The sequence below is a fragment of the Silene latifolia genome, chromosome 9, assembly GCF_048544455.1.
Source record: "Silene latifolia isolate original U9 population chromosome 9, ASM4854445v1, whole genome shotgun sequence".
Classification (NCBI taxonomy): Eukaryota; Viridiplantae; Streptophyta; class Magnoliopsida; order Caryophyllales; family Caryophyllaceae; genus Silene; species Silene latifolia.
The window spans coordinates 765,444-786,610 of NC_133534.1; the positions used below are offsets into that span (position 1 = coordinate 765,444).

At 35.7% G+C, this 21,167-nt stretch overlaps 3 protein-coding genes across 5 annotated transcripts; 2 read left to right on the forward strand and 1 right to left on the reverse strand.

Moving 5' to 3' along the window:
• Nucleotides 1–394: 394 nt before the first annotated feature.
• On the forward strand, nt 395–3,753 carry LOC141598586 (cytochrome P450 86B1-like). The gene is made up of 2 exons (XM_074418268.1): nt 395–1,730; nt 2,573–3,753. The coding sequence occupies exons 1-2, from the start codon at nt 1,059–1,061 to the stop codon at nt 3,647–3,649; spliced, it is 1,749 nt and encodes a 582-aa protein (XP_074274369.1). The 5' UTR covers nt 395–1,058; the 3' UTR covers nt 3,650–3,753.
• Nucleotides 3,754–9,757: 6,004 nt separating this feature from the next.
• On the forward strand, nt 9,758–14,808 carry LOC141598588 (proteasome subunit beta type-7-A-like). Of its 3 annotated transcripts, none has more exons than XM_074418271.1 (9): nt 9,758–9,868; nt 10,274–10,454; nt 11,610–11,751; nt 12,890–12,986; nt 13,093–13,162; nt 13,251–13,355; nt 13,497–13,595; nt 13,713–13,800; nt 14,472–14,808. In XM_074418271.1, the coding sequence occupies exons 2-9, from the start codon at nt 10,320–10,322 to the stop codon at nt 14,546–14,548; spliced, it is 813 nt and encodes a 270-aa protein (XP_074274372.1). In that variant the 5' UTR covers nt 9,758–9,868; nt 10,274–10,319; the 3' UTR covers nt 14,549–14,808. The 3 variants fall into 3 exon arrangements, with proteins under 3 accessions (XP_074274372.1, XP_074274374.1, XP_074274371.1); XM_074418273.1 differs by having other exon boundaries at nt 10,294–10,454; XM_074418270.1 differs by having other exon boundaries at nt 10,313–10,454.
• A 707-nt stretch (nt 14,809–15,515) lies between these two features.
• Nucleotides 15,516–21,126, reverse strand: LOC141598587 (E3 ubiquitin-protein ligase RGLG5-like). The gene is made up of 13 exons (XM_074418269.1): nt 20,852–21,126; nt 18,689–19,140; nt 18,356–18,440; nt 18,135–18,275; nt 17,919–18,032; nt 17,709–17,806; nt 17,493–17,572; nt 17,236–17,341; nt 16,716–16,843; nt 16,411–16,627; nt 16,064–16,120; nt 15,872–15,953; nt 15,516–15,738 (listed from the first exon to the last, which is right to left on the reverse strand). The coding sequence occupies exons 2-12, from the start codon at nt 19,043–19,045 to the stop codon at nt 15,873–15,875; spliced, it is 1,464 nt and encodes a 487-aa protein (XP_074274370.1). The 5' UTR covers nt 19,046–19,140; nt 20,852–21,126; the 3' UTR covers nt 15,516–15,738; nt 15,872.
• Nucleotides 21,127–21,167: the final 41 nt, after the last annotated feature.

The window sequence follows — 21,167 nt, forward strand, 5'->3', positions numbered from 1 at the left end:
ATCAACTCGGTTCGAAATTAGTCAAAACTGATTCCGACCCGATTCCCAACCCCTATTTTTTTTCCCCGAATAGTACAATATACAAGAGAGGGGATCCAAAATTACGATCTATTGTGTTTATATTAACTCCGTCTTAACCATTAAACCATTTGTTAGTTATCTGACATTTTAAGTAGATATCATTGAAAACAATGCTACAAATCGATCAATATGCCAACCACACTTGGATCTATATATAAGTAGTTGGTTGATTTCATTAAACTAAAATAGTAAAATTTCATCGTACTATAGTGCCCTACATTCTTGGACAATTGTCACATAATGACCTAATGTACATTATAAGAAACTATTCCACATTTAATTTGACCTTTTTTTTGAAAATTTATTTGCAATTGAAATAAATACTCGATCAGTTGTACATTTTGACATTCATAATATCCTGGAAAGGTTGGTATCATCTTTTATATAGGTAGTTGGTAGATTTCATGCATTAACCAATCCACAATGATCGATTGATCGGTACCTATTACGTTCTAACGAAGGGGTGGTATGCACCTTCACACTCACCCCTCAAAAAAGTGATGGTTTGGATGGTTTTTACATTCTCGTTGTAAATTATTCTCATTTACAACTCATTTCCCGCGGTTGTAAATGAGGATTTGTGTTTCTAAAGATATTTCAATACCAAATTAAAATTCCGAGTCAAATTTTCAGTTCATTAAGCTGATTTATATATTAATTAATGAATAAATTAACAGTACTAAATGTTTTCATATTTTAAATTTCCAAATAAAAATATATGTAATCGCTCGTAATAGTATCGATCCCTAGGCATATAACCCGTTCCAATATAGGAATTCCTTCATCTTATTTTTTTTTATACTCGTTTATATTACCGTTAATCTCTCGATCTTGAGATAGATATATCTGTCTTAAAATTAAAACGGACAAATAATACTTTACTTGGATAGGTACACAATTTTTTTGTTATTCCCCCACATTCCGTCGGCATTTTATTTTGTCTTATATATTTTATATATTCGGTTTTAAAATTTAAAATGGAGATAATCATCTTAAACAATAATTTGTGTACATATACTCTATATATTATGGTCATCCTTCAATTTTATAGTCATCCCCATATCCAACAATTTTCCCCCAAGACTCACTTCCCTCAAACAAATTCAAATTTCCTCATGCAATTCCTAACAAATAATTCATCCTTCCACACTATGAAAGCAACAAATATACTTACTACAATGTCCACACAAATAAACATTTCCGATATATTTCTTATGTTACTCGGACTCTTCATATTAACCTGTATTAACGCAAAACTCGTCAACAAAGGTCCCATGTTATGGCCAATTATTGGCATGGTACCTTCATTTGTTCTCCATTTTCATGAAATGCACAATTGGACTACCAATGCCTTAGAAAAAAGTGGAGGAAGTTTTAGAATTAGAGGACTTTTTGGTGGATTTGAAGGTATTATGACTTCTAACCCTATTAATATTGAGTACATTCTCAAAACTAATTTCAAAAATTTTCCTAAGGGTAAGTACTTTAGGGAGAGATTTCAAGAATTACTTGGTGGTAGCATTTTCAATGTCGATGACCGTGAATGGAAGGAGCAACGCCGGATTGCGACCTCCGAGATGCATGCTAGCCGGTTCATGCATTACTCTTTGATGACCATGCAAGATTTAGTGCATGAAAAATTACTCAAGGTATGTCTTTCCCTTTTCTCATACAACTCCCTACATACGTACCAGTCGTTTGTTTATCTTTTATATATTTTTTATGAAAAATATTTTAATCAAACTATTAAAGGTAAACAAATAATGGGACAAGGGAGTATTGAGTTACTACCTGAATGCATTTTGCAATCATTTTGTTTTCAATGAAATCAAAGACTCGTTATTACTTTATTTTACTTCTTTGGAGTCATGACTCTTGAAGCAAATCGACTCAATGACTCCGTTTGGCAAGCCATTTTAGGTACCTGATTTGGTCAAAGTAGCTTATTTGACCAAAATTTCAGTGCTTTATTTTTCTGTAAGCATTTGGCAAGTAACTTATTTAATCAAATAAGCTACCTGAAATGAAATGCTACCTAGAGTAGCATTTGAGATTTCAGGTACCTGATTTGATTTGTTTTTCCCTTTTTAATCCTTAAATCTATATTATTAAATAATTATCATATCCTTTTACGTCATTTCATCAAAATGAATTATCTTTTCAGTTAGTTTGCCAAACATTTTTTTTATATAATCAGCTACCTGATCAGTTCCTAATTTTCAGCTACCTTATCAGTTACCTTTTCAGGTTTCAGCTACCTTTTTAGTTAGTTTTACCAAACAGAGCCATTAATATCTTGTTTGTGATTCTTATTACACCGAACCCTGTAAAATATTGAATTTATAGGATCGGAATATAAAACATCACTTGAACAACGTGAATGTAACTAGACGTGAATATAGTTTGTTAATGTCAATCAAATATTAGATACTCCATCTGTCCCGTTCATTTATTTGCTTTTGCCTTTATGGTTCAATTTTTCATGTTAAAGGTGATTGAAGAAAAAGTAAAGTCATCAAAGGAGCACACTATAGATCTTCAAGAATTGCTTCTCCGATTCACCTTCGACAATGTTTGTGTGGCGGTTTTTGGGGTTGATCCCGGTTACTTGGCTCTCGACTTGCCGGAGATCCCATTTGCCAAAGCATTTGAGGAAGCAACAGAGTATTCTCTGTTTAGGTTCTTAGTTCCACCTTATGTTTGGAAAACCATGAGGTTCTTTAACCTTGGTAAAGAAAAAAAGCTTAAGAAAGCAGTAAAAATTGTGCATGAATTTGCTGAGACCACGGTAAAAAATCGAAAAATTGATATAAATAAGCTAAGGGTAAATTCAGGATATGACCCTTGTGATCTCTTATCTAGACTTATAAGATTACAACAATCTCAAGTTTATACAAATTTATCAAATAGTTTCAATGACGAATTCCTTAGGGATTTTTGTATTAGTTTTATCTTAGCAGGGCGTGACACGACCTCTGTGGCACTGGTCTGGTTCTTTTGGCTCCTACATGAAAACCCATTTGTCGAAAACAAAATTGTGCACGAAATTAAAGAGATTTTGAATCAACGAGATTATTCTTCTAGGGAAAATAGTCACGAAATAATTTTTAAAGCCGAGGAATTGGACAAAATGGTTTATTTACAAGGTGCATTATCGGAGTCACTAAGGTTATACCCTAGTCTACCATTTAACTTGAAGCAAGCGAAAGAGGACGACATTTTGCCAGATGGTATGTCAATTAAAGCGGGTCATAGAGTGATATATCATATTTACGCGGTGGGTAGAAATGAGTCGATTTGGGGGAAGGATTGCTCGGAGTTTAAGCCGGAAAGGTGGATCAAAGACGGTAAATTCGTGGCCGAAAATCAATTGAAGTATCTAGTGTTCAATGCTGGTCCAAGGCTTTGTGTTGGGAAGAAGTTTTCTTATACACAAATGAAGATGGTAGCTGCCTCAATATTGTTAAGATATAAAGTTAAGGTAATTAATGGTCAAAATGTTGTTCCAAAAGTTACTACTACTCTTTATATGAAGAATGGCTTGTTTGTTACCTTCCAACCTAGGTAATTAGTGGTCAATATTTATGTATCCAGAAGTAGATTGTACCGTTAGATTGTATTGACCTTATGTCTTTTTTACCCAGCAAAAAACTTTCAAATAGTTTTTAAACAGTTTTTTTGTTAGTTATCGTGACTACTTTAAATAGTTTGATTTTTAGCGTGCCATGAAACTGTCACCCGATGAATATAACTCAAATCAGCATTGTTTTGTAAAATTACAACTTAATATTTTTGTAAAACTACAAATCAGCCATTTACATTTAACTAGCCTTGTGTTTCACTTAATAAGCGTAATAAATATATATAACTGCTATTTTACAGAGTTGTTTTATTATAAGAGATGACTAGAAAAATAAAAATCCAAAATAATTATTTAATTTGTGATTATATTGCGACAATTTGATATTCTATAATGATGAAATTAATGACAATATTTTATAAATCCATCCAAAATCATCATAGAAAATCAAATTATCAAAATAATACTCCGTAGTAAGGAAAAAATAAACACAAGTATTTATACTTTCACTCTAGCCATAAAATCATCATCGTGCTAAAGATCGTCGACACTTTTACTAATTATCGTCGAAATTAACACATCTTTCCAATATTGCCCCTCATTAACCCCATTTCTCTCTCTCTCTCTCTCACATCTTTCTAAAACAAAAAAGATGGTTTTTTGGAAAAAAAAAAAATCGTAATTTAATTTACGAACTTTTCGATTAAAACGGTTTTAAACATATCGACTAATGACGGTAACAACGATCAAGCTAGTAACGATGTTCAAGAGATAGGTTTACGTTTCAAGTTTATGATTTGAGGAACGGATTAGCGATTATCGATCCAAGCACCCAAAACTAATTTAAGACGGAAATTAATAATTTTTTTTTAAAAAAAAAAAATTGTTGAAAAAGGGCCTGGATGAAGAAATTTTTCGTTCAGACAAAAATATTTTTCATCCAGACGGAAAATATTTTCGTCCAGACCCAGGTCCAGACGGAAAATATTTTCGTCCAGAAAAATCAATTTTTTTTTTCCGGACGAAAATATTTGCCCTCTGGACCTGGGTCTGGACGAATTTTTTTTTTGTCTGGACGAAAAATTTCTTTGTCCGGACCTTGGTCTGGACGAATTTTTTTTTCGTCCGGATTTTTTTTTTTTTTTTTGTGAAAAAAAAACATTTTCTGACTTAGATTAATTTTTGGTGCGGTAATCGATAATCGCTAATCCGTTCTAACAATAACGATTCTATTCTAAACTACCTAAATCTACAACTAATTACAATTTTTTTAAAAATTAAACTAGTTTAGATTACTTGTCGTCGATTTCTTGATTTGCCAACGGAATTGAAGCGGTGGTGACGGAAATGTCGTACTTGAAAAAAAATGTTAATATATGGGAGCTTTAGAGTGAGGGGTAGATTAGGAAAGTCATTACAAATTGTCGACGATAATTAGTAATGTGTCGACGATCTTTAGCAGACAGGATTTATATTTGGACTTATTGTTAACCAAAAGTATGATTGGGCTACCTTAATATACTATTCATTGGACTATGTTTTTTTGGGCTATATAAATCTGAGCTTAACTGAATTGAATCGAAATTTGTTGAGATAAAGAGAGTCGAATCGAACTAAAATGGGCTAAAGTGAGCTGAATGAAAACTGAAATTAAGCTGAAAAGAACAAGCCTTAAAGCACCATAAACTTTTTTTTCCTCATATAAGACGGTCTCATACAAAAGCATATCATAAAACCTCTCCCACAGTAAAACTCATTAGCTTTAGTGGTAAAAACTCTCTCTCAACCATGAAGTTGAAGGGTCAACCGTCAACTCTCATCTGCGACGTAGTAAAAAACATTTGAACTCGTTAGCCAAAATTATGATTGGGGCATTGGGCTACCTCCTATGCTATCCTTTGGACTACAAAAGCAAATATTCAACTTAAAGCCCATGAGGCTGATGCGAAATTAACGCAGCGGAATAACACAAATAAGGATATTTGCCGTAACTAGACCTATAGCTACGTCAATGGTGATTGTATTCAAGACCTATTGAATACGAATCGGGTTAAAGTTTGAAAACGCGTCAAACAATAACAAGGGTGAATCGAACGCGTCAATTCAAAGAACAATCGAACGTTAATAAAACGATACAATTGAAACAATTTGATTTCTTTTTAATTCATTCTGTGTTTATTCAATCCCATAGCAAGGTTTATATAGCCAACTCACAGCTATATGGATACAAACAAAAGGCCACCATTAAGAGTGACCAATTAAGGTAATTCAAAGCTAATAATAAACTACAATTAACCAAATTAAATGTCTTGTCTAATAATAAAAATAACAATAAAAGTAAAGAGTAATGAGAGTAATTCCTCCAATTTTTCAGTGCATCGTATTCAATGAAAGCTCGAGATACATTTAATCATCCCGAGTTTCATCTAACCATCCCCAAATAATCATCGGGAATGCATTAAACTGATCTCCGACTTTCAATGAATTCGTCCCTCCATCGACTCATATCCATACTCGTATCATCCGCCCTTTCTTCAAAAATAATCGTCCCGATTCTTAGTCCGTACAATTCCACCCGGATCGAACACAAGGGCCTTGGATTTGCTGTTTATTGTCAACCCATCATAGGTTTCACCGAACCAATTTGGTCTGTCATGTCCCGATTCTATTTTTGAGTTCGAGTCAATGCACTCGTCCGTATTCGGGCTTCCTACTATGTAACCCTTAAGGATTAAGTATGGCAGTTCGCCAACTTTTCTAATAATAAAAATAGAATCGGGACATGACAGACCAAATTGGTTCGGTGAAACCTATGATGGGTTCGGTGAAACCTATAGTCTGGTACGATGATACGAGTATGGATATGAGTCGATGGAGGGACGAATTCATTGAAAGTCGGAGATCAGTTTAATGCATTCCCGATGATTATTTGGGGATGGTTAGATGAATCTCGGGATGATTAAATGTATCTCGAGCTTTCATTGAATACGATGCACTGAAAAGTTGGAGGAATTACTCTCATTACTCTTTACTTTTATTGTTATTTTTATTATTAGACAAGACATTTAATTTGGTTAATTGTAGTTTATTATTAGCTTTGAATTACCTTAATTGGTCACTCTTAATGGTGGCCTTTTGTTTGTATCCATATAGATGTGAGTTGGCTATATAAACCTTGCTATGGGATTGAATAAACACAGAATGAATTAAAAAGAAATCAAATTGTTTCAATTGTATCGTTTTATAAACGTTCGATTGTTCTTTGAATTGACGCGTTCGATTCACCCTTGTTATTGTTTGACGCGTTTTCAAACTTTAACCCGATTCGTATTCAATAGGTCTTGAATACAATCACCATTGACGTAGCTATAGGTCTAGTTACGGCAAATATCCTTATTTGTGTTATTCCGCTGCGTTAATTTCGCATCATATGGTATCAGAGCTTCGGCTCTTGATGTCTTCACCTCAAGACGATCCAATGGGGGGAATTTTCAATCCTGATTTGCCTCCTGTTTTTGATTTGTACGATGATGAAATTCCCTATAGTCTGGTACGATGCTGTTTGTTCAACCATGCCATATCGTTACAGTGCATCAACGAACCAGAAACAAAATGGACAGCCCAGGAGACCGCTAGCATAATATTTCTAGATTCATCAGCCGGAACTGGCTTCTTCTACTTGACAGCCGAAGAAGGATGGTCAAGCTCTGACACAAAAGCCTCAAATGAAGCTGATCAATTCCTAGTTAAGTGGTTGGTAGAACATCCCCAATACCTTCATGTTCCGCTCTTTATTAATGGGGATGCATACTCGGGAATACTAGTCCCGCTTATAACAAAATTCGCCCTGGAAGGTAATAAAGTTGGCGAACTGCCATACTTAATCCTTAAGGGTTACATAGTAGGAAGCCCGAATACGGACGAGTGCATTGACTCGAACTCAAAAATAGAATCGGGACATGACAGACCAAATTGGTTCGGTGAAACCTATGATGGGTTGACAATAAACAGCAAATCCAAGGCCCTTGTGTTCGATCCGGGTGGAATTGTACGGACTAAGAATCGGGACGATTATTTTTGAAGAAAGGGCGGATGATACGAGTATGGATATGAGTCGATGGAGGGACGAATTCATTGAAAGTCGGAGATCAGTTTAATGCATTCCCGATGATTATTTGGGGATGGTTAGATGAAACTCGGGATGATTAAATGTATCTCGAGCTTTCATTGAATACGATGCACTGAAAAATTGGAGGAATTACTCTCATTACTCTTTACTTTTATTGTTATTTTTATTATTAGACAAGACATTTAATTTGGTTAATTGTAGTTTATTATTAGCTTTGAATTACCTTAATTGGTCACTCTTAATGGTGGCCTTTTGTTTGTATCCATATAGCTGTGAGTTGGCTATATAAACCTTGCTATGGGATTGAATAAACACAGAATGAATTAAAAAGAAATCAAATTGTTTCAATTGTATCGTTTTATTAACGTTCGATTGTTCTTTGAATTGACGCGTTCGATTCACCCTTGTTATTGTTTGACGCGTTTTCAAACTTTAACCCGATTCGTATTCAATAGGTCTTGAATACAATCACCATTGACGTAGCTATAGGTCTAGTTACGGCAAATATCCTTATTTGTGTTATTCCGCTGCGTTAATTTCGCATCAGAGGCTTTTCACTTACAAAAAAAACCGTCAATTATAATATAAGACGGTCTCACACAAAAAAGTTTATTGTAAAGCCTCTAGCATATTAAAAAGTCGAATTTGTTAATCTTATTAGGGTTATTCTATAAGGTAACCCTTAGTTTTTTTGATTTCTATAAGGTAACCCTCTAGTTAATTATCCTTCCAGTGGTAACCCTATACTCTATATAATCTAATGATCATGACCTTATTTTTCCAATCCGTTAAATTTAGCTGTTAACTTTGGTGATGTGGCTGTTAACTTGTGACATGGACTTTAGTTAGTTCCCTCCACTTCTTCAACTCCTCTTTCCTCCTTTTAAATTACCTCCATTTCCCTCCACTTCTTTCACATCAATTTTTTGCTCCATTTTTTTTTTCACACAGACCAATTCACATCAATTTTTTGGTCATTTATTTCCAAATAGACGAACAAAAGGGATGAACTGAAAAAAGGACTAGCAAAACTTAGCATTTAAACCCCTTTTATGAGTTTCAAAACATAAACTCAAGCAACAATTAACTACTAATTATTTGAAAAGTGAATCTTTACCCTTAAAAGTTCTCAACTTGGCCAAAGATTTAAACAATTAACAAAGAACAACATCAGATGATATAAATTCTGTAATTTGCTCCTAATATGAAATAGACGTAGTCTCAAAATGTTGCTATAGCATACACATGGTGGTTACTAGCTATCCTTGATAGAAAGTGCTAATGGATTATGTAGCAGGGAGTTTATTAGCCTTAGCTAATGTATAAGACACAACAAACAAACATGACAAGAAGTAGTGCAACTAATGGGTAACACACAAAACGCAACTAACCCAACTACTGAGGCAGTTCAACTCGACAAATCAAAAAATAAAGTCCATACTGCATCTATAGAACCCAAAGAAAATGACCAGCCACCAACAGAAGATACGGTACCAATGGCCCAAATTTACGAAGCGAGTTCAGGAGCTTTCGAATATAATAAGGACGAGCCGGCAGTGGATGCAAATGCGCACTTTCGAGAGTGAATTAGCTAGTAGAATGGGAGAGGAAAGATGAAAGTTGATTAGACGATCAATTTTGGGTTCAGAAACCCTAGTTTGGCAGAGGAAAGATGAAAGGGTTTATTTGTGAATGAAACAGGGGTATGTGAATGATCATAGTTAAGGGGATTTGGGGTTTTGTTTTTATTTTATTTTCAAGTAATTGCTTATTGCTTAGTCATCAGTGATTCACCACCAATTGCCAGCGTAACATATCAACAATTAATGTCAAAGTTGACGGAATTAAAGTTTAATGTCACGTTGATGACTTTTTAAGAGGTATAGGGTTATTAATGTGGGTTTAATTAAATAGAGGGTTACCTTATAGAAATCGGAAAAACTAAGGGTTACCTTATAGAATAACCCATCTTATTTCTTCTTCTCCAAGTTTATACTTTATAAGCATCGGAAACTCACACTTCTCCTACACTTCTACACATCTCTCCAGATCCTCAATTTTTTTCGACATTAATCTTCGTAAGTTTTCGATTAATTCAATTTCTCGCTTATAATCACTTGATTATTGCTTATCCTTGTATTAATTTGTTTGATTATTAGGAGTTTTATGTATGTATGTTTGTTGATTTGATTTGGTTGTTGTGTGATTTAGGGTTTTAGTGTGATTGTTAGAGATTCGTCGATGATTTTAATGTTTCGGTAATAATTGCTAGATTAATTGATATATTGTATATTTGTATGTGATGTTAATTGTTAGTGGGAATGTTTATTGATTTGATTGTTAGTGATTTAGGGTTTTAGTGTGATTGTTAGAAATTCGTCAATGATTTTAATGTTTCTAATAGTTGCTAGATTAATTGTTGCTTTGTATGCGATGTTAATGTTATTATGAATGTTTATTGATTTGATTGTGGTGTGATTTAGGGTTTTACTGTAATTGATAGAAATTTGGTGAATTTGTAGAGAAAAGATGACGATTGAAGCGCCAAAAAAGGGAGGATTTTTCTTCGACAACTGCAAAAGGAATGAAATGATGATGGAGAAAGGTGCTAAACCTGCCTCTTTCCTCAAAACTGGTACCACCATTGTTGGTCTTGTTTTTCAGGTACACTTATATTTCACCTGTTTTAGTTATCTTTATGATTTACGGTGTTAATAGTGTTGCGATTAGTGAGTTGAATGATTGTTGATTGTTATTTGAATATTAGGGTTTGATTAGCCGAGTTGAATGAATGTTGTTATCAGAGTTCAGAAGCCATATTAGAAATATTGATACTCTTAACTTTGTTCTTTTTTCGCAAACAAAATATTAATATTTTTCCTAAAAGAGTGAAAATTTTCATAAAGCACAAGTATTGATATTTCGAATCCTACTACTTAAATCATGGAGATATACGAAATTGAAATCTTATATAAATAAGCGGGGTATTTCTGAAACAGAGGGAGTATGGACTTATTAGTTATTAATGTTCTTGTATCTTGTGAAAGATGATTTGCGATTTGTGGTTTGAGCTCCTTGATGTCGTGGTTAATGAGTTGAAAGATTGTTGGTTGTTATTTGCTGAGTAATGGGTTTTGACTGGATGTATAGCAATTTGGCCGTGAGTGTGGATAGGGGACGGAGTTAATCTATTGTTTTTCTGTTACTATACTCTGGTTTTTTATCCTGATTTTTCAAGTTGAGTGTGTTTGATGGAGCTTGTTGGTTTTATTTTTTATGGTCGTGGGATGACTGTGATGCTATGAGAAACGTCGGCATCTTAGGTCCAGGTCAATATGTCTAAATTACTTATATTGAAATTAGAATTCCAGTGGTGTAAGACTAGAGTGTGGTTATAGGAAGCCGTAGACCAAAATGCTACCTAGCCTGCACACGTTTGACAATCTACTAATCAATTGAGCATGAGCTGGCATACAGTTTTTTGAGGGAGGCGTACTTCACATTGTACATCAATCCATCTTGTTGTCTAGGAATTTCTTTATGTTTTGCTTGCTTATAGTCCATCTCTTTCTAGCTGTCAATCTACAATGTGATCAATATATAGACTGTTTTCTGCACAAGAATCGGAAAATAATTAACTTCCGACTAGTGGCGTCACTACAATAATCTGATTAAAGTTGAAAAGGATGTGAATTCACCGGTGCTACTTGTTGGTCAAATGTACTTTTAGATTTGTAATTTTCCCTTTTATTTAGTTCGATTGTTGGTTAGATAACATATTGTGATGGCCCCATAACATATCCCTGATTAATATGTTAGGATGGTGTCATTCTTGGAGCTGATACTAGAGCAACAGAAGGGCCCATTGTAGCTGACAAGAACTGTGAAAAAATTCATTACATGGCACCAAATATTTACTGTTGTGGTGCAGGGACTGCAGCTGATACAGAAAATGTAACAGGTGAATCCATGTTAATTTTTAATGGTTCTAGTGATAGCTGCGATTTGTTTGGTTTACTTTGGTACAGGCATCAGCTTTGGTAGGTCATGCTGATTCTCTCGCCATAATCCTATTAGATATGATATGCTTTTTACCTGGTTACGGATTAATATTAGTATTTAAACCGCAAGTTAGTATCTTTAATGGCACATGACATTTATGGTCCTAATGTTGAAGCACATTATGAGTATGGCAAAAAAAAATTACATTTGTTGTCACACCTTAAGATGGCTTCGGTTTTGATATTTGGTGCAACACCATATGTAAATCAAGATGCTTAGGAGAAAATATGAGTTACAACTTACAAATGGTTTGAAGGGAAGGAACCTCGTCATAAATTTTCTTAGAGAGTGAATTTTGCTGGTTTGTAAGAACTACTCGTATGGTGTTGGTTGGTATTCCTCCTTTTTGTCTATAGGCCCAAATTTTGTTTTCTGGACTGTTACTAGTTGCAATTGTGATGTGTGAAGTAGGCCAGTAGCATAAAAACATTCTTCGTTGCTCCTTATCGAGGGATCTGACTCTTGGCATTGGGATATATGAACATTTCTCCATTTTTATACTAGTTTGTTGGATTAGGTGAAGTTGCTGAAAGCCTAAAAATGAGATCTTCATAAGATAATCTGCTGAGATATGTATTTTACCATGTTATTGCAAGCGACAGCTTGATTTATATGTAAAATATTACTTCTAGAACTTATTAAAGCACTAGTGAAATGTTATTTCTTCATTGGTTCATTGCTTAATGTAGATTCGGGAGAAACAATATGACTGGTATCTGCTAGATACATGTTATGGTCATAGATCCGTGACACTGCTCCTGATCGAGTTATCAAGTTTTGAATGCTACCACAACCATATTTTAGGGATCGAATAGTCCCATTATAGTGCACTGATTGACATCAGGCTACATGGCTAATTCTGCGATCAGATCTCCACAACAACAACATTACCCCAGTGCCTCAATGGCTCCCGCAAATTGCGGGGTAGGGGGGGGGGTCGGATGTAATAATTAATACTGTAGTCCAGAGTGTAATAATTAGGACGGATTAAGCTAAATCTGATCATTTCCCATAATAATCTTTTCTTTTTTTGGCAGATATGGTGTGCTCTCAGTTGAATCTTCACAGGCATCATACTGGTCGTGAGTCAAGAGTTGTCACAGCTCTTACTCTTTTGAAGTCTCATCTTTTTGGGTGAGATTAAGATAACTGAGCAATTCTTCTTTGAAAAAAATAATTATTTGTGCTATTACATCTGTCTTAATATAGAACTCCTGACTATTCCACTATTGTGATCCAGCCATCAGGGACATGTCTCTGCAGCTCTGGTTCTTGGTGGAGTTGATGTGACTGGACCCCATCTGCATACTGTGAGCGTCTCTTCGGCTTTTTATAGATTTAACAAAATAATTAGTTTTGGTTATGATTATGAATTTACGTACTAAATTTGTTGCACAGATATACCCTCATGGTTCAACTGATACTCTTCCTTTTGCTACTATGGGGTCTGGTTCCCTTGCTGCTATGTCTGTTTTTGAGTCAAAATACCGTGAAGGACTTTCTGTAAGTCAGCTTATCCTGGAAGTATTGTATACATTTTCTGATAAAATGATCTGGAAAGCGAAAATTGGGTGCTTCTCTTTGGAATACTCTCTTGGCCTTTCTGAAAAATAAATACAATGTTTTGTTTTTTAATACGTGTAGAGGGAGGAAGGAATCAAGCTAGTCTCTGAGGCTATTTCATCTGGTATTTTTAATGACTTGGGAAGTGGAAGCAACATTGACATATGTGTCATTACAAAGGTGTGCTCATCTTGTCCTACTTTTGTGAAGCTTCATTTTTTTTCCTTTTTTTTCACTGCCCAATTAACAAGTACGGAGTAGTGGGTAATTGTTCATTGTGGTTGCGTACTTCCACAGGGAAATGTGGAGTATTTGAGGAATCATATGCAGCCAAATCCTCGTACATACACAAGTGCAAATGGATATTCATTTTCTAAGCCTACAGGTGAAGTTCTTAATCTTTCAGAATTTACCATATCATCTTTTGAATTTTACTACACTTGGTGCATCTGAAGATGTATTTCCGTAGTTATCTATAATAAGAGATGAAGCAACTATTGTAAGCATTGAGGAAGTTCATTCCATAGTCTTCAAGGCTTAATGGGCTTCTTTTTGCGGTCTATGTTCTAATGGAGCCAAAAGACTCGCTATTTTTTGTTTTTGCCACTATGATAGAATACAACAGGGGGACTCGCTAAGCTGGTTACACTTCTTGTACTGTGAACTAACCGTCATTGATTTGATTCTCGTTTGCAATTTTCATTGTCTATTATCAGGAAACATCTCGTGTTTATTAATACTAGATTTTACCTGGTTCATTCCGGATCCTTAACTCTATTTCGGTTTTTAAAAATCGTTTTAATCTTTTCTCTCGATTTAAATTTTAAGTTTTTATAAAAGAAAGACGAAATTCGATTTTAAAACCCCTAAGTTCACCTTGACTTTCCATTACATTTTCGTTCTCCCTTTTTGTTTTTCATCTTCCCTTTTTTTATTCGCATTTTGAGGCGTGCGTTCACCCATGGACGGTTCGAAAGGATGATTCATGTCAGCCGACCCCAAATCATTTTGGGATTAAGGCTCTGATGTTGTTGTTGTTGTGCTATTGTGTTTCAGAGGTCTTAATGACAAAGGTCACCCCCCTAAAGCAGAAGGTTGCGGTAGCTGCTGGTGGAGATGCCATGGAAGAATGATTAGCTGCTGCTGAACACTAGCGACTGCACGCTTGATGATTCCGAGTCCAAGATCTTTGAAATGACCCTTTCCCTTTTCAGTTAAGACTGCCCATTTTAATGTATGCCCTTAAAGGTTGATCGGGCGGTCAGCATGTCTTGCAAATGTTGCTTCATTGATTGAACATGGATGTGTATTTGTTGAGCTTTTACCTTTTGAGTATCACCAACTTGTACTATTAATTTAAGTAGACTTTGCATAATGAATTGTGTTACACCAATTCACCGTCTCATATAACGAAGGATTCTCGTATACTACTATAAATCATGTACTCCCTCCAATCCGATTGATTGGTTAACCTGCTTTTTCGACAAGATTTTAGGCAAACTAGTAGTAAGGAATATTGCAACTTTTTTTCTTGCAAACAGTTTTCGGTACAATAAGAATTAAGAATGTGGTATGGCGTACAATGAACCTGTACTTCGTTGTATGTTGTACAACAGCCTCAAAAGAGAAGGATCAGAAATTATAAAATTGCCGATCCTACTGGCTTACTATTGAAGCTAAAAACATTCCACTGCTTAGTTTTGGGCTGCAAATTGACTCGACTTTCAATGCGAGGGAAGACTACTATAGGAATAGGAGTTATATAATTGGTTGAATCTTAGTATTGTTGGATACCCTAGCAAGTTATGCTAGGAGCGCATCGGAGGTGGTGCAAGTATAAAAAGTGGACTAGTCGACTCACCCCAAGGTCCATCTACGAGCAATTATTTTGGAGCTGGAATTACGCGATTATAGGTTCACCTATAAATTTTGGATTAGATTATCATTGGATTGCTGTAAGCCTGTAACTCTGTAATAATAAGCTAACTTTTGAGTGTCAAACCGTGCAAGTTCGACGATTACTTGTGAACTAGCTAACTGACACCTGCATTACTTATTGTTGTAACCTTGTAAAAAAATGCCATAACTTGTTGAAGCAAGTTTTGACGGGCTGATGTCGATGTCATGTTGGTATAAATGAGAGCACTGATTCATTATTTGAGACAACAATACATTATTTAAATGAGAGCATTGATTCTTACAAACAATTACAAGTCAGATCGACAATGGCAGGAAAATCGGTATATACATGACTATCACAGTAAGCAGCTCCTATTTACATTAAGCTTGTGGTTTCGGGTTTCGACAACTATATCCTGAACATCTGAGTCAAGATAGTAAACATTATTAGACCGGAGTGCGAAAGTGGAAAAAGAAACATTGGGAAAAAGAAACATTGGAAAAGAAAACACGTCGTTATGAGACCGACACCGAGAGATGCAAGAGTAGCCGAGTACCTCAATAGAGCCTAATCCTGGTCTCGATTGCACGTCGACAAATTGGGCAAGACTCGAGAAACTCTCCACAATCGCAGCATGTCTAAAACAAGCATTAACAAATAGAGGAGAATTCATAATCATAAACTATGGAAAGTAGGTGATTACTAATTTACTATTGAAGTTTTAGACAAAGTAGATATATGACGATACCTGATGCCCGCAGCCAAATGCCATATCTTTGGGGTTGGTAATGCAAATCGGACAAAGCTGTTTCATATCAAGATAAAAAAAATTAACGAGTATTAAGTAATGATGTGCATGACTTTATTCCATTTCCGATAGGACCAAAGACACTATTCTTCAACTTTAGAATATGATGGAATAAAGTAAAAATGACTCGCCAAACTCTATATTTTTTGTAGGGTGAAGGCATTAGAATGCAATTCCATTATGGGTCACCTGCTCAAATCCAACCTCCGCCCGGCCATCCCCCAACACTCAGCCGGGTCATTATGATTGACTTAGAAATAAGGTTGCTTGCCATTACAAAGAGCTACCTGATTATCGTAAGCAGAAGTCGAGGGTGGAGCAGTGCCGCCAAAAGTAGGCGTAGCTGAAGTAGTGCCGATCCCTCTGTCACGAGAGGGATAAGTTGGAGTACTAGGCTGAAAGCTGTTTGATCGGGAATATGATTTTGAGCCACCGCGTGAAGCAATGTTGTTGTATTGAGGTGGAGGGAGAGAAACTCTCTCTGAACAACGTCCTGTTCGCCGACTGCTACGACAAAAAATAGTTAGTTCCAAAAATTATTGTCCTTAAGGAATATAAAAACACGAAAAGAGAACAAATAGCACGGATTTACCCTAATAAACTATGCTCAATAGTGGCTTTATATTGAGACGGTATTTCCATCAATGCAGAAAGAGCGAACTCTGTCTGCTTTCTTGAAATGTCCGCATTCTTTGACATTATTTCAGTGAAATTCACAAACTAGACACAAAAATAACTCAAGTTAGTACTGCATGTCAGAAGAATAAAAACATAATAATCTTTTAACCATGGTTCCGTAGATCAATTACAAGTGGATTATACATCTGATGTAGTACATCAGATGGTATAGTTTTTGAGCATTATGATAAATTTTTTGAGTTTTATTATAAAGTTTTTGAGTTTTTTTACTTGAAACTTTAATCTCAAAAAGTTACATTATAACTCAAAAAAATTACATATAAGCTCAAGAAAATTTGATTTTTGACATCATAAAACTAAAATGTAATTTATAAACTCTATAGTACTCGAAAAAAATACACAAAAACTCAAAAAGTCATTAAGTATGATGTAGTACATCTGATGTACAATCCTTTTTCTCATCAATTACTTACCTGAAAATTGTCGAAAGCACGAGCGGGAATATTATCATCAAATTCTCTCATCATATCCCAAGGCCCATCTCCCACCCCAACCAGCACTATAGACAAGGGATATTCACTGCAATTTAAAAGGGATGTACAGTTTAGGGAAGAAACGGAATGTTAACAGAACACAAACCCGCTAGTGTTCCAAGTGCATGTGAGCGCAAAATAAAGAGATTGAGCATTGTATTTATCTGAACTCTGAAGGGTGGAGTGAGGGAGAGTACCTTGCTTTAACAATTGCCTCGATCGTATTCTGCTCTTGAGGACTAAGGTGGCCTGGCTCAGTATCAACGCTCCTTGTGACCTGATGTGACAAAGAAGGACTTAGGGAGTGACAATAATAATCATAGAGTCCGCTATACCAGGTTCACAAAATTCACTCAATTATCCTAAGTAGTACAGAATGACAAAAGGAAAAAGAAATAAAACATATTTAAAACCTGTCCGTCTGCAATAATCAGCAGAACATGATACTGTCCGCCGCTTTGCTCGACAATAGTCATACCCATTTCAATAATAGGGGCAAAAGAGGTTGGCCCTGTCAAAAACAATCGTAAATATTAAATATTTAAATCTAGCTGAACTAGAATAGACATTAACTGACTTACAAAACCTCGATTCAGTAGCTGAAGTCGGAATGAAGCGATTACCTGCAAGCCGAAGCTGAGGAACTATCTCTCTATAACGAGACAAAACTTCTTCGAACCCATGACAGGATCTATCATCATCATAGAAACTGAAGACATCCTGGTCGTGTGTGGATGCTGTGATGACAAGTTTTAACCCAAAAAAAAAGGCTCAATTCGGAAGATCAGAAAAAATTATGAGGTCATTTGACGAAAATCTGAACATGCAATTGGACTTACCGTCCCCGAACCCATAACATGGAATCAAGTTATCCTCATCAAATGCAGATAGAGTTTTCCCAATGATTGATATAGCTTGCTCGTAAGGATTTGGTTGGTCTCCAATGTGATGTAGACTTTTTCGACTGAACGACTTTGCGCCTGAATTTTAAAAAGGTTAAGCATAATGCACCACGTAGCAACACGAACACAGAGAGTAAATTTCAATGATCAGGTTGAACCTGTCCACTCATTGCTCTTTGTGAAGTCGATGCCAACAATTAAATTGGAGGATTCAAGCCCCGCGTCTGCAAGTGCTCCAGTAACCTATTCCGAGAATTTCAGTCATCAATAGAATCCCGAACGTAATATTAGCATGACAATTGACAAGCAAATGGTTACTCTAATCTAACTATACTGCATTTATCTGGTTTATGATTAAACTACAGATGCTGAAACTTCCGAGGTGAAATCATATTTAAATGTAAACTTTACAATTTGTCCAAAGAAAATGTTTCTCCGACAATCATGAAAGAGCCTAGTTTTTAAACAAAAGGTATTAAAGAAAGTCTAACCTCATCTAAGGTGCGGTAATTATCAGCAATCCTGGAATATTTCCTTTCCAATCTCTTAGCAGGCCGTGGATTGCTCTGAGGAGGAGGAGCAGAGTAACTATGAGGCAAAGGTGGAGGCGGATGCTGAGGATGTTGAGGCATATAAGGCCCTTGTTGCGGGAATCCTTGGGGAGACTGATACGGAGGTGGTGGCGGATATCCCCCAACTCCATAATGCTGGTTGGCATAGCGATATGATGACGATGACGTTGACCTACTACCTGGGGAATTCTTGGAACTACTACTTCCCATGATTTCTGACCAGAAAACTCTTCCGGCGTACACCAAAGCACCGAAAAGCAACAACCAGAAAATCATACAAACCAACTCTCACCCTCACTACAACAAAAATATCCGCAAAAACTATCAAAAATCGACAGCTCACCGGAGAACCTTCAGACCACTATGTCTACCTGAATGTCGTCAAAACGACAGTAATTTACAAATTAGACAAAACAAACAAGGAAGACTTCAACAAACACTTTTTCAAAGTCTCTTCCTCCCTCACCTAAAATTATTCTTGTCAAAATATCAATCAACTACCAATTAAATATTACTTTAATACCCAGTAAATATAATGCCGCGAGAATATTCCTAGAAATTTCATCTGCTTACAAATCCACACACGCTAACAAAACCAATCAATCAAACTACCTATAAATCTTGTCATTTTATATTACATTATGTTAATTAATTACAAAGCTTGTTTGACCATGATTACGACGTCACTTTACAAAATCACATGATGTATTGTCTTAGCTAACATTCTACCTACTAGTTAGTAGCAGAACTACAGTACTAGCAGGGGTGGTCGCCCACCGTAGTCCGTAACCACTAGTTAAAAGTTCACACATTCTCATTTCTGACGGACAATAATAGTTTCAATCTTTTTGCTACTCGTGCACTAATAATTTGCTCCCTAAAATTTTCAAATATTTTTCACTCCGACTTAGATTCCTTATTGGCGAAACTAGCGGTTTGGGGTGGTTGATTGGTTGGTTGTCCACCCTAAGAAATCTATAAAAATGAAATTTTTGGTTTCCAGTTTCGATCTTTTTGTGACTCTTGCCATTATTATTAATTCGCGCCCCTAGAAATTGTCAATCCATTCCGACTTTAAATCCTAGTTCCGCCACTAGCTCATGCCATTAAATCCATATTTTACCCTCCTGACTTCCAATCCTGGTTCCGCCACTAACTCATGCAATTCAATCCATACTTTAATTACCCTCCAACTTTAAATCCTAGTTCCGCCACTACCTCACGCCATTAAATCCATATTTTACCCTCCCGACCTCCTCCTGGTTCCGCCACTAACTCATGCAATTCAATCCATACTTTAATTACCCTCCAACTTTAAATCCTGGTTCCGCCACTAACTCATGCAATTCAATCCATATTTTACCCTCCCGACTTCCAATCCTGGTTCCGCCACTAACTCATGCAATTCAATTCAATCCATACTTTAATTACCCTCCAACTTTAAATCCTAGTTCCGCCACTAACTCATGCAATTCAATCCATATTTTACCCTCCCGACTTCAAATCCTAGTTCCGCCACTAGCCAACTAACTCATCCAATTCAATCCATATTTTACCCTCGGACTTCAAATCCTACCTCCGCCACTATCTCATGCCATTAAATCCATATTTTACCCTCCGACTTCCAATCTTGATTCCGCCACTAACTCATGCAATTCAATTCATACCTTAACTACCCTCCAACTTTAAATCCTAGTTCCGCCACTAACTCATGCAATTCAATCCATATTTTACCCTCCCGACTTCAAATCCTAGTTCCGCCACTAGCCAACTAACTCATCCAATTCAATCCATGTTTTACCTTCCGACTGTAAATCCTGGTTCCGCCACTAACTAACTTATGCGATCAAAATGCAACTAAAAATCCAGAATCCATGATTCATGAATGTCATATCAATTATCATATGTCATTCAATTAATAAAAATTCCATTAAAAAATACTAATAAAAATCCTCGAGAAATTAAATATACAATTACTAGCAATCAAGAGGAATTGCTGTCACTAATCAAGCAAATGCACAAAAAATATTAAAATTGTAGCAAGAAAAATGGAAAGTAAAAATAAAAAATGAGAATGGTTACCTGACTTGAACAATTAAATAAAATATTTGTAAGTCTTTCTTAAGACCGTCTTTTTAAGTGACCCGATCCAAAAATATATCTGTAGCACTAACTAATAGTAATGCTCATTACTAACGGGGTTAGTAATGAGTCGATTTTAGATCCGTTTCACGCTTACAACCGTCACACTAATAAAATTAAAATTATTAGTTGAAAATAATGTAAGATAGAGAAAGTAGAGAAGAGAGAAAGAGGTGTGAGGGAGATGTCCGTGAAGATGATGTTTTCATAAAGTCGTGTTTTGTGCAAAGTCAATTAGCTTTTGATGTCAATTGTT

Bases quoted from the DNA above. Each gene is read 5' to 3' on its own strand.
- LOC141598586 (XM_074418268.1), top strand. From the start codon at position 1,059: ATGGAGATAATCATCTTAAACAATAATTTGTGTACATATACTCTATAT. The intron at 1,731-2,572 runs GTATGTCTTTCC...TTCATGTTAAAG, and splicing joins TGCATGAAAAATTACTCAAG to GTGATTGAAGAAAAAGTAAA.
- LOC141598587 (XM_074418269.1), bottom strand. From the start codon at position 19,045: ATGATTTTCTGGTTGTTGCTTTTCGGTGCTTTGGTGTACGCCGGAAGA. The intron at 16,628-16,715 runs GTAAATCCGTGC...TTGTCGTAGCAG, and splicing joins ATTGAGCATAGTTTATTAGG to TCGGCGAACAGGACGTTGTT. The intron at 15,954-16,063 runs GTATCGTCATAT...TGCTTGTTTTAG, and splicing joins CATTTGGCTGCGGGCATCAG to ACATGCTGCGATTGTGGAGA.
- LOC141598588 (XM_074418271.1), top strand. From the start codon at position 10,320: ATGACGATTGAAGCGCCAAAAAAGGGAGGATTTTTCTTCGACAACTGC. The intron at 11,752-12,889 runs GTGAATCCATGT...TTTTTTTGGCAG, and splicing joins TGATACAGAAAATGTAACAG to ATATGGTGTGCTCTCAGTTG. The intron at 13,596-13,712 runs GTGTGCTCATCT...GTACTTCCACAG, and splicing joins ACATATGTGTCATTACAAAG to GGAAATGTGGAGTATTTGAG.